This window comes from Scardinius erythrophthalmus, assembly GCF_964197995.2.
Source record: "Scardinius erythrophthalmus genome assembly, chromosome: 12".
NCBI classification, from domain to species: Eukaryota; Metazoa; Chordata; class Actinopteri; order Cypriniformes; family Leuciscidae; genus Scardinius; species Scardinius erythrophthalmus.
Window position 1 is genome coordinate 18,224,751 of NC_138232.1, and position 16,293 is coordinate 18,241,043.

General features: G+C 35.2%; 1 protein-coding gene across 5 annotated transcripts in view; it reads left to right on the top strand.

Moving 5' to 3' along the window:
- nme7 (NME/NM23 family member 7) overlaps positions 1–16,293 on the top strand; it is a 58,756-nt gene that overhangs the window by 11,479 nt on the left and 30,984 nt on the right. For all 5 annotated transcript variants that reach the window (XM_081381493.1, XM_081381494.1, XM_081381496.1 and 2 more), the window contains exons 6-10: positions 152–359; positions 497–602; positions 6,333–6,397; positions 7,187–7,255; positions 11,756–11,857. In XM_081381493.1, the coding sequence (XP_081237619.1) occupies positions 152–359; positions 497–602; positions 6,333–6,397; positions 7,187–7,255; positions 11,756–11,857 (550 nt within the window). The remainder of the gene's footprint in view (positions 1–151; positions 360–496; positions 603–6,332; positions 6,398–7,186; positions 7,256–11,755; positions 11,858–16,293) is intronic.

Here is a 16,293-nt window from a genome sequence, read left to right on the forward strand (position 1 = left end):
TTATATGTAAGGACAGGTTTTGAAGGAGACTCTGACACCTGAACCACCAACATTGAGATTGTCACAGTGACTTTGACATGACTTTGCGTGTTTTTAACCACAAATACAATAAGAAACACCAAGCATAAAGTTGCTTCTTCTTCAACAACAGTAATCTGGTGCAGTTTGTAAGCTCTGGTCCCGTGATTGCTATGGAGCTGATGGGGGATGAGGCAGTGTCGACCTGGAGAAAAGTTCTGGGCCCGACTGATTCTGGTGTGGCACAGAAAGATGCAGCGCATAGTCTCAGAGCCCAGTTTGGTACCGATGGCACTAAAAATGCAGGACATGGTTCAGACTCATTGGCATCTGCTGCACGGGTAACAAAAACCAACTGTCAAAAGCAATTAATCAAGCTTATAAGTCTTTTCTTAATCAAATGGTTCCAATAATATACTAATTAAGTCAAAGGAAATGATTGGTTGTGTTTTTAATTATACCTATTTTTGTCTGTTAGGAGCTGGAGTTCTTTTTCCCCTCCACTGCTGGTCACGGTCCCTCCAACACAGCCAAGTACTCAGACTGCACCTGCTGTATCATCAAACCACATGCCATCTCAGAGGGTAAACCCACACACAGACACTGACAATATCATGTCTAATCAATCATCTTTGAAATGACCTATTATAGATGAGATATAGCGTAGTTAAATATTTGCTATTTGTAATGTACTGTTTGTTGTGTATTATTAACCCATCTCTGTTTATAAGTGCACATTATCATTAGAAGAATGTGCCGATATGTCATACCACATCATTCCTGTCCCAGATACTAACTTAGTCTATGTTCTCTTAAATGCTGGTCCAAGTATTTATATATATATATATATATGTATATATATGTATATATATGTAGTATTTTAAAACTGTAAATGTTTTTTCTTTGTACATTTGTACTATATTTTGCCATTTGAAGGTTTAAACTAAACCTATTTTCCATCTGGGAACAATGCTCTTGTATAGTGCCGAACTTGCTCTGAAGCCATAGTCACGGCTAATTTGTGAGTAAATCTTTTTTTTTTTTTTTTTTCAATAAATAGGTAAAACCAGTTCATAAATTGGTATAGAGTCTGTTTTTACAGCGCATATCATGCTGAATTCTGAATGATGCACTATAAGCCTAAGCTTTTATGAAACCTATTGCTAGAGAGGGAATCACTCACCCATTGTTGGAAAAAAGACATCTGTCAGGTTTGATCCGAAGGTACACCGTGACAGACATTCAAACAACACTTCCTGTTCAGTAAATCTGACTGAATCCAGACCGTTTATATTTTGCCTTTTGAAGTTTGCGTTCTGTTTGAAGTACATTAATTACTATTTAGTTGTAAGTTGGACTGTTGAAAAGGCCTCAAACAAATTAGATCACAACCATAAAATTATAAGAACTTCTAAGCAATTTATCAATGGATTCTGATAACCATTCTATAATTTATGGTTTTATTTTATACTTTTGCAGTTATGTGAAAAAGGCCTCCACCCAGACCAGTGCTGGATTTTAAAAACAACAATTTCATTTTTCATATCTTCTCAAAATAATTATTCTTTTCAAAGTGAAACCAAAGTGGTGGATTTGGTGGAAGTGCAAACTCTGAATGAATGAAAGGAGCAGTTCAGCTAGTGAGGGTGTTACTTCAGAGTCCTTTGGTCCTTTCGTGATGGTCTTCTGCTTATAAAACTGTCTTCGTGCCCTCCTGGCCTACTGTTGTTTTGCTTGTTATACGTTGATGAGTATAAAACCCCCAAAGCCAGTTCGTACTCTTAACCAAGCCTTCGCTCCGGATTTGTTCAAATCCGTCTCCTGATCCCTGTTCATGGAGCATGCCGCCAGGGCACTGACCTGTGAAATCTCAAATCCTCTCGATAGGGCTGAGGTAGATATTTCACATAGTGGCCATGGGCTAAGCAGGCCCCAAGTTGATTTTGTACATTGCTGTGGGCTGAGTAACCTGGAGGGAATGTTACACAATCACACACACACCAGAACCCCAACAACAGACCCAATCAGTCATGAACACAAAAAGATACGTGCTTCAAGACCTCAAACAGTTTTGACGCACTTTATCTGTCGATTTTAGGGGTTTCAATCCTTCACTTATAATTTGCCTCATTATTGAAATGTTCTTTTCATATTGTTAATCTTGCAGTCCCATCAAAATAATGTTCAAAATGGTCAGAAATATTTCAAAAGCACTACAGTGAAGTCTTATGGTCACTTTTGTAGCTTTTGCTCAACTTTATTTCGCCTAGCATTGTGCCAACTCTCTGTTAGTCACCAAGTTGTCCAACCAATTGCACACCCACACTCATATTCCAGCTACCAACCTCCTGCAGTTTGTTTGTTCTCAAGAACTCCATCAAAAGTGCTGGCAACCACTGATTTAAAGAGGATTGCAGCCCTGATTACCTTTTGATTGGAGATCTGGAGCCCACCAGGTCTCTAAAATGAGTAAATAAAAATAGCCAGTAATGAAAGTCCCTGCCGAGAGAGCCGCTACATGACTGTAATTAGACAGATTATGCGGAGACTGCTCTGTTAATTTTTTCAGCATAGTCATGTGGCTTGGTTCACTTTGTGTTGTAACATTACTTTTGGATTATAGACTACAATAGCATGTTGTTCTCATCTCTAAACTGTAGTTACGCACTGATTTTAACTTAAAACTATAGTCTCATCCTGTGCAATGTCATAGTTACTGTGCAATGTTACTGTGTAAGATTGGATTGTGTGATTGTATGCTTTCCATTTCTCGTCTCCACCTTTAGACCTCAAACCTATTATAAACACTTTAATCCTCAAAAAATGGCAAGCCGAATGGGAGCAGTGTAATTGAAATAAACTTTACAAAATCAATCCTGTGGTTGGTGGAAAACACTGTGTCTATTTAGAAAATTGGTGGGACCCTGTTATCTATACTCACTGTTGAATAGACCACTAACCCATACGTTTTTGTTAATGGGTGAAGAACCTTCTTTTTGCCAGAGTCCTTTATCATTGAAGCATATTTTGATGGAGTGTGATGGCTTGAACTCAGTTAGGACTCTTTACTTTTCAGTTGACTCTTATGAAAAGCAAGACCAGATTTAGTTTTAGATCTTTTTTTATCAAAGCTAAACTTTAAAAAACGTTTATCATTTTAAACATTCTATATATATATATATATATATATTTTTTTTTTTTTTTTTTTTACTTTTTACTTTTTATATATTTCACTTTTTTTCTCGCCATGAATCCCATCTCCTGGGTAGCTGGCATCTCGCCCTCAACAGGAATAACCTGGAATGTTGTATTGGGCCCACCAGTATAAACCCCTATACATTTTAGCAGCAGCACTGCTACAAAGTAAAAACATACACAATGTTGTATGAAATGTTATTACAATTTAAAATAACTTTTTAATTTTTTATATATATTTAAAAATGTAATGTATTCCTGTGATGGCAAAGCTTAATTTTCTCCAGCCATTACTCCAGATTTTAGTGTCACATGATCCTTCAGAAATTGTTCTAATATGCAAGAGTCATGTCTTATATTATAGAAAAATATTTTTGTAGAAACAAATCAGATTCTTTGATTAATAGAAAGTTCAAAATAACAGCATTTATGTGAAATAGATTTTTTTTTAATATTATAAATGTCTTTACTGTCACTTTTGATCAATTTAATGCATCCTTGCTGAATAGAAAAGATTAATTTCTTAAAAAAAACAACAACAAAAAAAACGTAATGAGCCTAAACTTTTGAACTGTAGTGTATACTGTGGAAAATTAGCTAATTATGCCATATGTGACCTTGGTTTGTTATATTATATAGTATGCGTAGTGACAGTGCATACTGTAGCTGTAGGTAGGGTAAAGGTCATAATTCTCTGAAATGTCTGTGCTTGGCATATACTCGACCAAACAGCATGCCATAATAAATGGGTAATGATTTACTCAAACCTATTGTCCAGGGTTAGGGTCATATCACAGAGTTGTTGTGCATTTTTACCTGCCCACTTTCTCTGTTCTTTTAATAGAATACAATTATTAACCTAGTATGCAGTGTAATGTGAGTTTCTCTTGATGGTTAATGTTGTCAAGGTCCTCCTTCATTAATGAAGGTCAAGGTCAAGGTCCTCCTTTATTAATGAGTTCATTAATTCTGACATTCACGCCATATGGTCCGAAGTCTATAACAATAATGTTAATAGTAGCTGAAAGCATTTGTCTGACTTATTGATATCAGACCTTCAAACACATTTGACTTCCTTTCAAAACTATTAGCCGGTAAAAAGTCACTTAACAATGCAAGGGTTTAAGTTACAGCATTTGTAGATGTCATCCAATTAATCTGTATTTTTTAAACTGAAAAACCTCAACCAATAGTAAAGCAGTTTGATTTGTTTTGAACTGGCTCATGACTGGAATAGACAAATGTGTTGCCAGGCAGCACTGATAGCATTGCCTAGCAACAGGGCTGATTGTGTCTGGAAGCTGCTATCAGAAATGGAACCTTTAGGGTCACCAGTGGTGCCGAGGGAAGGTTGGGGATGTGTGAAGATGTAATTTATGTGACAAAAGAAAATTCTCCGGGACAGTTACTACTGTGCATGGGGTAATAATCTGTTTATGCTCTGTCAACTACATATGATCATTTCCCTAAAATTTTAAATATTACATTTTATATATGGAAATAAACAGATCCTTGCCCTGTTCTGCTATTGAAATAAGATTGAAATCACATTTGATTTGTGCTTTGCAGTATTTGCCCTTTCTCTTAAAGATATGAGAAAAAAACAGCAAATGTAATTGCTTTGTGTCAAGGACAGCCATGAACATATCTGACTGCACTGTGAAACAAATTCAACATGAATATATATATATATATATATATATATATATATATATATATATATATATATATATATATATATATATATATATATATGTATATGTGTGTGTGTATATGAAGAGTTCAGATGCAAAAGGCTCTAAGTGCCATCTGAAATTTTCTTCTAGAATGATCAGTAAATTCACTTAAATGGCAATGAAAATGACCTATTAATTGTCATTTAAGTGAAATTACTGAACTTAAATATACGAGCTTGAGAAAAATGATCATTCTAGAAGAAAATTTCAGATGGCACTTAGAGGCTTTTGCATCTGAACTCTTCATATATATATATATATATATATATATATATATATATATATATATATATATATATATATATATAGCCTATAGTACTGATCAAAAGTCTTACGGCATGTTAATATCTTATATATATATATATATATATATATATATATATATATATATATATATATATATATATATATATATATATATATATTCCCCTAAACATGTTATATGCGCTGAATGATTGGTATTAGCCTTTAAAGCACACAGTAAAAACTTACTGTACTGAAATTGAAACCACAACCCCCTAAATCAGCTCTAATGTATAAATACCCTGCTGTGCCTTTTATTAATATAATCTTTCAGCACTCAGTCCAAAGTAGAGGACCTGGAGATTCGCTCTCGTGTTATTGAGATCAAAGTCTCTCCTTTGAAGTCACACCTTCATGATATTGTGAACTGTTTTTGGCCTTTAACTCAGTATGATCAGGTTAAACAGGAGGTCGAAAGTCTTACTTGCCACTTAACTGATGTGGCCAATGCAACATATAGTTCTTTAACTGCAGGGACAGTCACCCTAGAGCAAGGGCGTATAGTTGAAAGAGCAGGATCACATGAGTTCCTAGATTACTGCTACTTGGTATTGAACTTAAAACCTTTATGTTAGCATCTCAAAGCCTTAATCATTAGACTTCTCTCTAATGATTAGTCTGCTCTTAGAAGTGCAAGTTATGTTTCCAATAGCATGCGAATATACCCTGCACTATACTTTGCTGTGTCCTTAAAGGGGAACATGTCATTTTTGCAATGTTTAAATCTACACTTATTAGGATTACACACTTCACCTTTAAAATTAAGATTCAGTTTAATCTTTTTTTTTTTGTCTATTTTTATTTGAACTTTTTTGTTATTTATTTATTTATTCTGTTGGGCCTGAAAAAATCCTTAATTTATACATTCACTGTACTCCATAAAGCTATATACTCATATGTGGAGAATTATTTTTTTTTAAAAATTAATTTGTCTTTGTTTGCATGGTTTATTCTTGCATTAACAGTTATATATGATCTAGAGAGATTTTTGTAAAATGTAAGATTGCGTTCATTGCAATTTTTTTTTTGCCATTTTTTAAATGAGCATCTTTCATTTAAACTCTCTTATTTTTTTCCCAGCGTTGACAGGAAAGATTCTCAAGTCAGTCATAGAAAATGGATTTGAGATATCTGCCCTACAAATGGTAAGTATTTTAGTTTAATTAAAATTTCAGTCTTTAGATGCAAACTTGCATACAATAGCTATCATTTCAATCGTTTGAATCGTTTCAAACAGTGTGTCCAAATAATAGTTCAATTAATTTCAGCAATGAAAGATATACACATTTTCTGGATATTAGACCAGCCTCTCTTTAAAAGAACAAATGATCAAACTAATAGCAAACGTAGGCGAAGAAAAAATAATCTCTGTGTGAATCAAGGGCAAACACAATTATGTTTTCCCTTTGGTGTAACCTGACCCTGTCATCGACCATACATTTTGTGACCAGATCAGTAGCCTCCCACATCTCCAAATGAGTCCCCTGCTGACCAATTACAGGGCTGCAGCTTTGTCACATGACCCTGCTGAAAATAGTGTACAGAGTATGCCCCTGGGCAAGAGTGGATCAATGGTGGTTTTGTTACTATTAGAAAGCATGTATGTCCAGGGCTGAGTTGGTGGTCAATAAAAAGAATATCAGAGAGTGATAATGGTGTGTTGGAATGGGAGATTTTATCTCCAATGTGTTGGATAACCCTCTCAAATGCACCATTATAGTCAGAATTGTGATTAATACATCAATTTTGCTTGTGAAAATAAATATTCTTGTTTATTTGTTTTTATTTAATTTTTTGATATAATGCAGATCTTATATTATTCCTTGAGATTGACTATATTTACTCATTTATACAAGTAATTATGTCCTTCTGAGTGTTTTAGTTTGTTTTTATTTAGTATTCAAATTGTGGCTTGGTTTTCCATTATTCCACAGTTCAACATGGATCGAGCGAATGCTGAGGAGTTTTTAGAGGTTTACAAAGGGGTTGTAGCAGAGTACAGTGTAAGTATACGTTGCTTCTCTCTCTACTATGATTTCAAGTATTCTAAAGAATAAATGGCTCACTTTATATTACGTCTTTATGTAATACCCATTTTACGGTGCCCTTGATACAGAGTAATTACTTAATTAATTACTTAGTAATAGACTTTGTAATAACATGTAACAAAATGTACTTAACATGTAACTAAGTTATGGAAAAGCCTATACTTACAGATTGTAATTACGCACATGTAATAGGCAGCTACTGTTACACATGTGTAACAAGCCGAGTCTGTTACATACGTGTTACGGACTTGGTACACTGTAATTATGTAAGAAAGTACTTAGTACAACACAATGTAACAACAAGTACTTAAATATGTTAGGCTACTAAGGTCTGCAGTTACACATGGTAAATGTGTATGTTCTGTAGCATTACTTGTATGTAACATAAAATAAAGTGTATCAAGATTGTACTTAAGTGCCCTTCCTGTGTATCTACATATGTTATCCATCTGAATTAACCCACTAGTTCATAGCTTAAATACATGCATTAGCTTCCTAATTACATTGCAATTACAAAATATTACACAGGTATAAGCTACGTAAAATAAAGTGTATCAAGAATGTACTTAAGTGTACTTTGTGTATACATACCTTATCCATCTCTGCCTTAGTTTGATTTAACTCACTAGTTCACAGCTTAAATGCATGCAGTGGCTTCTTAATTACATTGCAATTACATTGCAATTACACAGGTATAAGCTACGTAAAATAAAGTGCATCAAGAATGTACTTAAGTGTACTTTGTGTATGTACCTTATCCATCTCTGCCTTAGTTTGATTTTACTCACTAGTTCACAGCTTAAATGCATGCAGTAGTTTCCTAATTACATTGTAATTACATAATATTACACAGGGATGAGCTACGTAAAATAAAGTGTATCAAGAATGTACTTAAGTATACTTTGTGTATACATACCTTATCCATCTCTGCCTTAGTTTGATTTAACTTACTAGTTCACAGCTTAAATGCATGCAGTAGTTTCCTAATTACATTGTAATTACATAATATTACACAGGGATGAGCTACGTAAAATAAAGTGTATCAAGAATGTACTTAAGTGTACTTTGTGTATACATACCTTATCCATCTCTGCCTTAGTTTGATTTAACTTACTAGTTCACAGCTTAAATGCATGCAGTAGTTTCCTAATTACATAATATTACACAGATATAAGCTACGTAAAATAAAGTGTATCAAGAATGTACTTAAGTGTACTTTGTGTATACATACCTTGTCCATCTCTGCTTTAGTTTGATTTAACTCACTAGTTCACAGCTTACATGCATGCAGTAGTTTCCTAATTACATTGTAATTACATAATATTACACAGGTATAAGCTACGTAAAATAAAGTGTATCAAGAATGTACTTAAGTGTACTTCATGTGTATCTATAAACCTTATCCAACTTGGCTTGTTACACATGTGTAACAGTAGCTGCCTATTACATGTGTGTAATTACAATCTGTAAGTACAGGCTGTTCCATAACTTAGTTACATGTTAAGTACATTTTGTTACATGTTATTACAACGTCTATTACTAAGTACCTAATTAAGTAATTACTCTGTATCAAGGGCACCATAAAATAAAGTGTTACCTAACATTTCAATTAATCATTTGATACAATGCACAAATTGTGTTGATACACAATAGTATTTGAAGACACATAAGATAAAGTGGAACCAAATACATTTAAAATACCCTTGCTTGTTATAGCTGCTATATAGTATACAGTTTAACTGGCATTTTAAACTCTATGATAATGATAATTCAAGGTCCAGTCTAAGAAGTTCAGTTCTGCTCCCTTTTCCAGCACAAATGAGATTCCAGTTGTTTAATTATTCATTGAGTGAAAAAGGCGTAGTCGCCGAAGCATTGATTGTAACTGCATGCACACCTGTCTCCTGCAAACCTCTCTGAAAGGCACCGACAATCGCTCGCCTCATGGCAATTTCACTGTTTTGGGCAGTGTGTTGTCACAGTACGTGGAATTTTGGTTCACAGGAACAACCTTCACATTCCTGTTTGCTATTTAGCTTCAATAAATCACTTTCTAGTCTTTGTATTTCAGCCAAAAAGCAATCATTTATTTTGATAGCGTCCACACAAGTCTTTTAGACCAAAAATAAGCCATTTTCGGTTCTGGGTCATTGAAGCCAGTGGCGTTTGGACTACGGGTCCTTGTCTGTTGCCATGAAAACTGTCTCATCAATATTGATTGCCTCACATTTACAAAACACAGACTGCATGCTGCAGGTGCAAAGTGCCTATGAAACCGTTTTTAGTGTGCCACTATTTTTGAGCTATACTAGTTTAAGTAGACAAATTGAGAGAATGGGGTCCACTGATGTTGTTCTGCAAAAATACATAAAGTTATGGATTGTCTTACTCTGGCTGCTGGAACAAAGTGAATTTTATGCCCAGCAGATCTTATTGTGATCTTATCAGTTATACATGTTAAGACAATGTGAATTATAATATAGCGAACAGTGATTTTTCTCAAAATTCATCACCATGTTGACATGTCATCACTCAATAGCCGCTTTCCGACCAAGTAGTTACAGGAACTTAGTTCTAGGAACTGTCCACTTCTAAACAGTTCTAAGAACTACTCTCCCCCAAACTCGGTTTTGCTGTTTGCGTTCGCACTGGCCAAGTGGCCATAGGAACTGGTAGGAGGGCTTAAGGGAGTGACACAAGCACGGCGACTTTTATTTTGACGGCGCGACGGACCTTTATTTTGGCAGCGCTGAGAACGCCAGAGCAAACAATGCTCGCATTCTCTGTGTTTATTAGTTAGCAATCTGTCTAACAGTTCTGTTTAATATCTTATTAAATAGAACTGTTATAGAAAGTAGACAGTATATGAAAAAAGGTTATTAGCCTACGCCGTGTGGTTGATGTCCAGTGTTGCTAGCTTGGCAGATAAACATAATCATGTTTGGCTTGGTCCCCTCAAAGTTGCGCTGGATTTTCTCTTCAGCATAAAGGTTTAGAGACCCATCTATCACTGTTTTCCATGTTTGTATTATGGAGTAAATATATAGGCTATAATCTGTGTGTTTACATTCTAGCTGTTTTAAAAATGGCGGGTGCTGGTGTTCCGCGTGCATTCGGTCAATCAGCTACACTACCGTCACGGGTAGTTCCTATAGTGCTGGTTTAGACCCTACTCTGAAGTAGGACCTAAATTAGTTCCTACAAATGGAGTTCCTAGAACTAAAATCGTTCCTAGTTCCTGCGGTGCGAACACGCCGACATCCGGGTACTTTAGCCAATAGTTCTAGGAACTGTGAAAAGGTTCCTCCAGTCGGAAAGCGGCTAATGACTCATCCTCTTATTATGTAATACATAGCACAGCCTTTGGTAGTAATTTTAGAGTAACCTAAACCAGTATCTCCACTAGAGGCATTCTCCTTGCATTGCTTTGAAATACTCAAATATATATTCCATGTTATCATTGTATATCATTGTAATAGCACTGCACATATTGGGTTGCAGAGATTGCGGTTACATTGGCACTGAGTGGAGATTTCTTGTGAAATAGGGAAGCTCTTTGATGCTTCTCTATCTTCATTGTTTAACGATAACCTACACTTAATGGTTCTTTATTGGCATATATTGTTTCATATAACCTTTAGCATCCATGGAACCTTTCAAATGCACAAAAGGTTCTTTATTGTGGAAAAAGGCTCTTTAGATTATTCAAATGAAAGAAAAAAAAAAATCTTTTTAGAACTGTATTCTGAATTGTTCTCTGGGTAACCTGAAATTGTGCCTCTTATGGCATTGCTGTGAAAACCCTTTTTGGAACCTTTATTTTTAATAGTACAACAGTTTCTCATGCAGGTTATAAATGATTTATGATGGTAATTTATTGGCTATATAGTTTTTTAATTGTTGCTATTATTATTGTAGGTCTCTTAAATACCTGTTTGTATGTAGTCACAAAAAGTAACCCGTACATTGTTAATAGGTTTATGTGAAAGGCTTTGTGTCTTTGACACACAAAAATGGAACGAAGTGCTTGTTATTCTATTTGAAATGTAAAACTAAAAAGATGCAATTGTGGACACCACAACTAGATCAGAGGATGTGAAAATGGCTCATGGGCCGTTTAGTGGTCTGTGCTTGGTGGGCTCTTCAAATTCGCCCCATAATTTTAATAGCCCACAAACTTATACATACCAAACACAGAGGCCAACTCATCAAACCAGATTAAAAGAGAATTAGAACTAGTCTTGTTGCAAATAACCTGTTCCAAGAACAATAGCAACAATTGTTTGCTTTAACATCCTTTAATTTATATATTTATTAAGAGGCACACTGGTAACTTGAGTCCTCCAGCTGCTCCAATGTCTTCCCAAGGTCTGTTCAGATAATAAGCTCTTTCATTGGTACAGGCACCGCAGGTAGACCAGGGGAATCGTTAACTCTTGACTGCTTGTGTTGCAGAATATGGTGGATGAACTTTGTTCTGGACCTTGTATGGCCCTGGAGATCCATGCTACCGATGCGGCCAAAGTCTTTCGGGAGTTCTGTGGACCAGCAGACCCTGTGAGTGACCAGATTGCTGAATCCCCTGCCATGTTATAGTGTGTGTTTCTTTCCCAAAAACAGCTTAAGTAATGTGCTTATACCCACAAGCATAGTATTAATAATTTCAGTGCTCTTTTTATATAATGTATGTAAGCATACATCTTTAACGTCATTTCAAGGTCATATCAAGGTTTTATGAAAGTTATAACAGAGACTTAATGGTCCTTCAGTCTCTTTTACTCAGTGACCTCTTTTACCTTATATATCGAGTTATCTGTAGTGCTCTGAAGGCATATCATTTGTACGCCCCCAGGTAAAAACCTGCTTTGTGTCTGCATCAACCAGTCGAAATCTACACCTCCTTGCAGGTTTCGTCTTTTACGAAAGATTAGTCTGCCCACTCATGTTGCATGACGACTGTTTCCGCTCTAGGTGGCCACAATTCTGCCAAGTGTTCTACTAATGTCAGAGATAGCTTGTAAACTGCAGGTACCAGTCATGATGTACCATTAGATAAGAATTACAATCCTTGGAGTCCTTGGTTAGGGTTTATCAGCCTTACACACAGTACTAAAAGGTTTGATAATAATGTGGACTTTGTCATTTTCAGTATGGCTCTTGCTTATGGTCCATTTGCTTTCCTTTGACGGGTAAAAGGTGGACGCTAGAGTTTAGCCTTTTGGTTAAAGACCCCATGAATTCAAAATTGGGATATTGTGACTTTTAGTGCTTGTTAGCTTTTTGTTATCTATATATGTACGCATTAAGTTAAAAATTAATTGACAAAATTATCATAACTATTTTCCGTTTGGCGAGTTGGTGGCTAATTCGTATGAAGTTGTACTATCTCATTCGTACATTTTCATACGATCTGCTTACGCCCCATTGATGGTTAGGTTTATGGGTGGACAGGGCTGCAGAGTAACATTTTAGAGCAGTAGCGCCGGTACCAAGGTTGTTATAGTTTTGCATTTTTAAATTAGTTTTTATTTTAATGTCATTTTCAAATTTCCTATCAATTTCAGTTTAGTTTTAGTTAGTTTCATTAATGGTTTTGTTAGTTTAGTTTTTATTTTGTGAACACATTTCTATTTAGTTTTTATATATTTAGTTTCAGTTTTAGTTTTAGTAATTATAGTTTAGCAGAGTTAACAGAATACTTCCAGTTAAAGACATTTAATTTCAGCAAAGTTTAATGTTTGTAGTTTACAGTTAACTCTTGTGAAAACCTCTTAATAATACAAATAAAATAATTGTTTGAGGGTGAACAAAGAACCAAACAAAGGCAACTAAAAAGTAAAAATTATTCATTCATACTCATTCATATTAAAAATTAAATCTTGTTAAACGTGGTGTAAAAGATATGGGTATGATTATTATGATTATTCTTTAAGGTTATTTCTATGATTAATCCTTTCAAACATTATTCTTGTATAGATCCATTTAGCCTATGCTTTTTGTCTATTGCAGCATTTAAAATCATATACTCATAGTTATACTCATCTTCAAATGTTCTATTCAGACCAGACATTTAGTATACTTCTACTCTGACAAATATACGTCTATTTCTGGGCTATAGACATGCTATTTGTTTTTTCCGTTTTCTGCTCAATGTGGTAGGCTATCTTTTCTATTATGTGTGATAGGCCTATCTTGCTTAGGCTAGTTTCACATGAGATGAGATGAGATGAGATCTTATCTGGAATTAAGGTACAGCTGTATTTGCATAAGGTCTAGACATGATGGAAATACTTATTTGACCATTTCTGCTTCTTAGGCTGGTTCACACAGAAAGCGTTTATTCTTTGAAAAACAGAAAAAAGACCCGGGCACAGTGGAATGGGCAAAAGCGCAAGGTCTCGATACGCGTCTTTTAAAAGTTTAACTTATTTTATCTTGAGTGCCGTGTTTTTAGAACGTCGTGTCATGCACGTGATGCTGCAGAAGACGCGAGACTCGGTTAGACATTGAAAAATAAAGTAGCGCAGTGGAATTGAAAAAAAGTGATTTTCTGGTAGGCTAGAGGATGAGAGCTTATTAATTACGAAAACGATTATTTATTTTTGCTAATTATTATTTTGTTTCAGTTAGTTTTTCAGTAACTGTTGTTAGTTTCGTTTAGTTTAGTTTTAGTTTTTCATTTATGTTGAAATTTCTATTTTATTTCAGTTTACGAAAATGTTTTTTGAGCAATAGTTTTAGTCTTAGTTTCAGTTTTCGTTTATGAAAATAACCTTGGCCGGTACCACTAAGTTCTACAGATGGCTAATAGTATTACGTAAATACAAATTTGACAGTAAAGCACTTGAGATGCAGCTAAAATTTACTTTTTATTAACAACAATAACATTTAAAACCCAATTTTTTACAGGGGATTCTCTTTTTTTTTCACATTATATCACAAATTTAAATTGAATAATATTTAGAGCTTTGAAGTGCTGGAAAAAGTGTGAACTGAATCACTTGAAAGTCCTTGAAAAGTGCTTGAGTTTCACTTGTGAAAGGTTGTATGAACCCTGAAATGAATAATGTAAAAACATTAGACTATTCCTGCCACAATACCATGGTTACATTTAGCGTTATTACATTAAATCCATGGTGAGTGTTAGTGATTTGTGGACTGTAAACTATAATTCTATAATAAGTTCTATAATATTCTATAATTCTATAATAACTATAATAAGACTCTATAACTTGTTCATTCATGGGACAATGTTTCTCCTGGTTTCCACATTAGTGCTGTTTGATCTGATAATCTATGGGTTTATAACAGACAATTCTGCTCTGATTGTGAATGCTTCTCGCTAGATTTTGCAGCGATGTTATTAATTCTTCACCAAATTCAAATGGTTTCTCATTGGATCTCCCACTGCTGTGTAGTAACGTGTCCCATGATCAAGATCAGCCCGCGAGTAATCCTGTTCTGAGCTTGCACTGCGCTGTCTAATATTGGTCCGAGCTGAAAAACTGCCAGCGCTGCACAGCTCAAATGAGAAGAACGTTTTGATTTTGTTTGCTGTTTGATGTTTTTCATATGCAACAGAAATGGCAGCTCTTATCAGTTGGGAAACATTGTGATCGCACTAGTGCAACCTCTAACAAAAACCATTTGATCACAGTCTGGACCCTGGTGGACCATTTTGCTTTCCTAAAAATCATATGTTTTTGTTTAAATCAAATTCATATGAAATCGCCACCCTGTAAAATAGCTGCTTTTCTTCTGAGATTGAGTTGGACCTCCAGTTGTGCAAACTGTCTTGTTGTTAGCATTTTATTACTTTTATTACCTTACACTAGCTGATGCTTGCCCCCTAGATATTTGTGTTCTTTGACACAAATGGCTTTGATATTCTGAACATGGCTCCAGTGTTGTGACCTTTACAAGGTCAAACTAGATTGCTCAATCATGGGTTCCGGAAAGAGCTACGCACTTCTCAATTGACAGCCCCGCCCTGGGTCCTCCCCCACCCTCTTTTTCTCACACACACACACATATGGTGCAGAGGGAAAGAGAGAGAGCGTGAGAGTGTGTGGTTAGTTTTTAAATACTCTTGACAGGCTGTATATCAGCATTGTCTGGTCACAACAGCAACAATATTGTCTTATATCTCACAAGTTCTTTGAACTCATGCTCTTTATTTTGACATGTTCTCCTGTTTTCCACCCTCCTTTTGTGCTGGATCTGTGGCTGCATGTCTGTGGTTTATAAACTGCCAGTATGATGCATAAAACATAGTTATTATGTGTGTTTTGGGGAGATAGACTGGTCTAGATAATGTACCGTAAACACTTTTTGATTGTTGCTGTGAATAAATGAGGGGTTACAACCCATTCCCTTCCATTTACCAAATCACACTAAACACATATACAACATAACCATGTGCTGAGCCGCCTTTTACCTCCATTTATAATGTTATAAAGCCTTGTATTTAGCCTAGTAATTTATTTCCTTCATCAACATGAATGAATGTTAAACTGAAGCTCAGCACTTAACAAGGTATGTAGATACTGTATTTTGTAGCCTTTTTATTGAAAGTACATTTCAAATGTTATTATTTCTTATTTTAAATTCAAGTTTAATCTATTTTTATGTGGTAGAGGTGGAGTAGGAAGTGCCAACATCGCTCGAGCTGTATTTGAGCACATTTTTCCTGCATAAGAGTGTTGCAGCTATATGTTGGAGCTAGCATACTAACTGCAAGGCCTTTATACTGAACAACCCCAATTTGAACAGTAATTCTAATGTTTATCGTTTGGATTCAGTGAATGTTCGTACAATGAATGTTTGCTAGATAGTCTTGCGATATGCACAGTTATGTTTTGTGTTGATGACCAGATTTATTTCAGATGAATAGGCAAAATAAAGTGGCTGGAGAAGGTGCACCACAGACCGCTTCATCAATTGTAATGGAAGCAATCTTGTGTTGATCACAAGCATCTAGTGCCGACAAACCT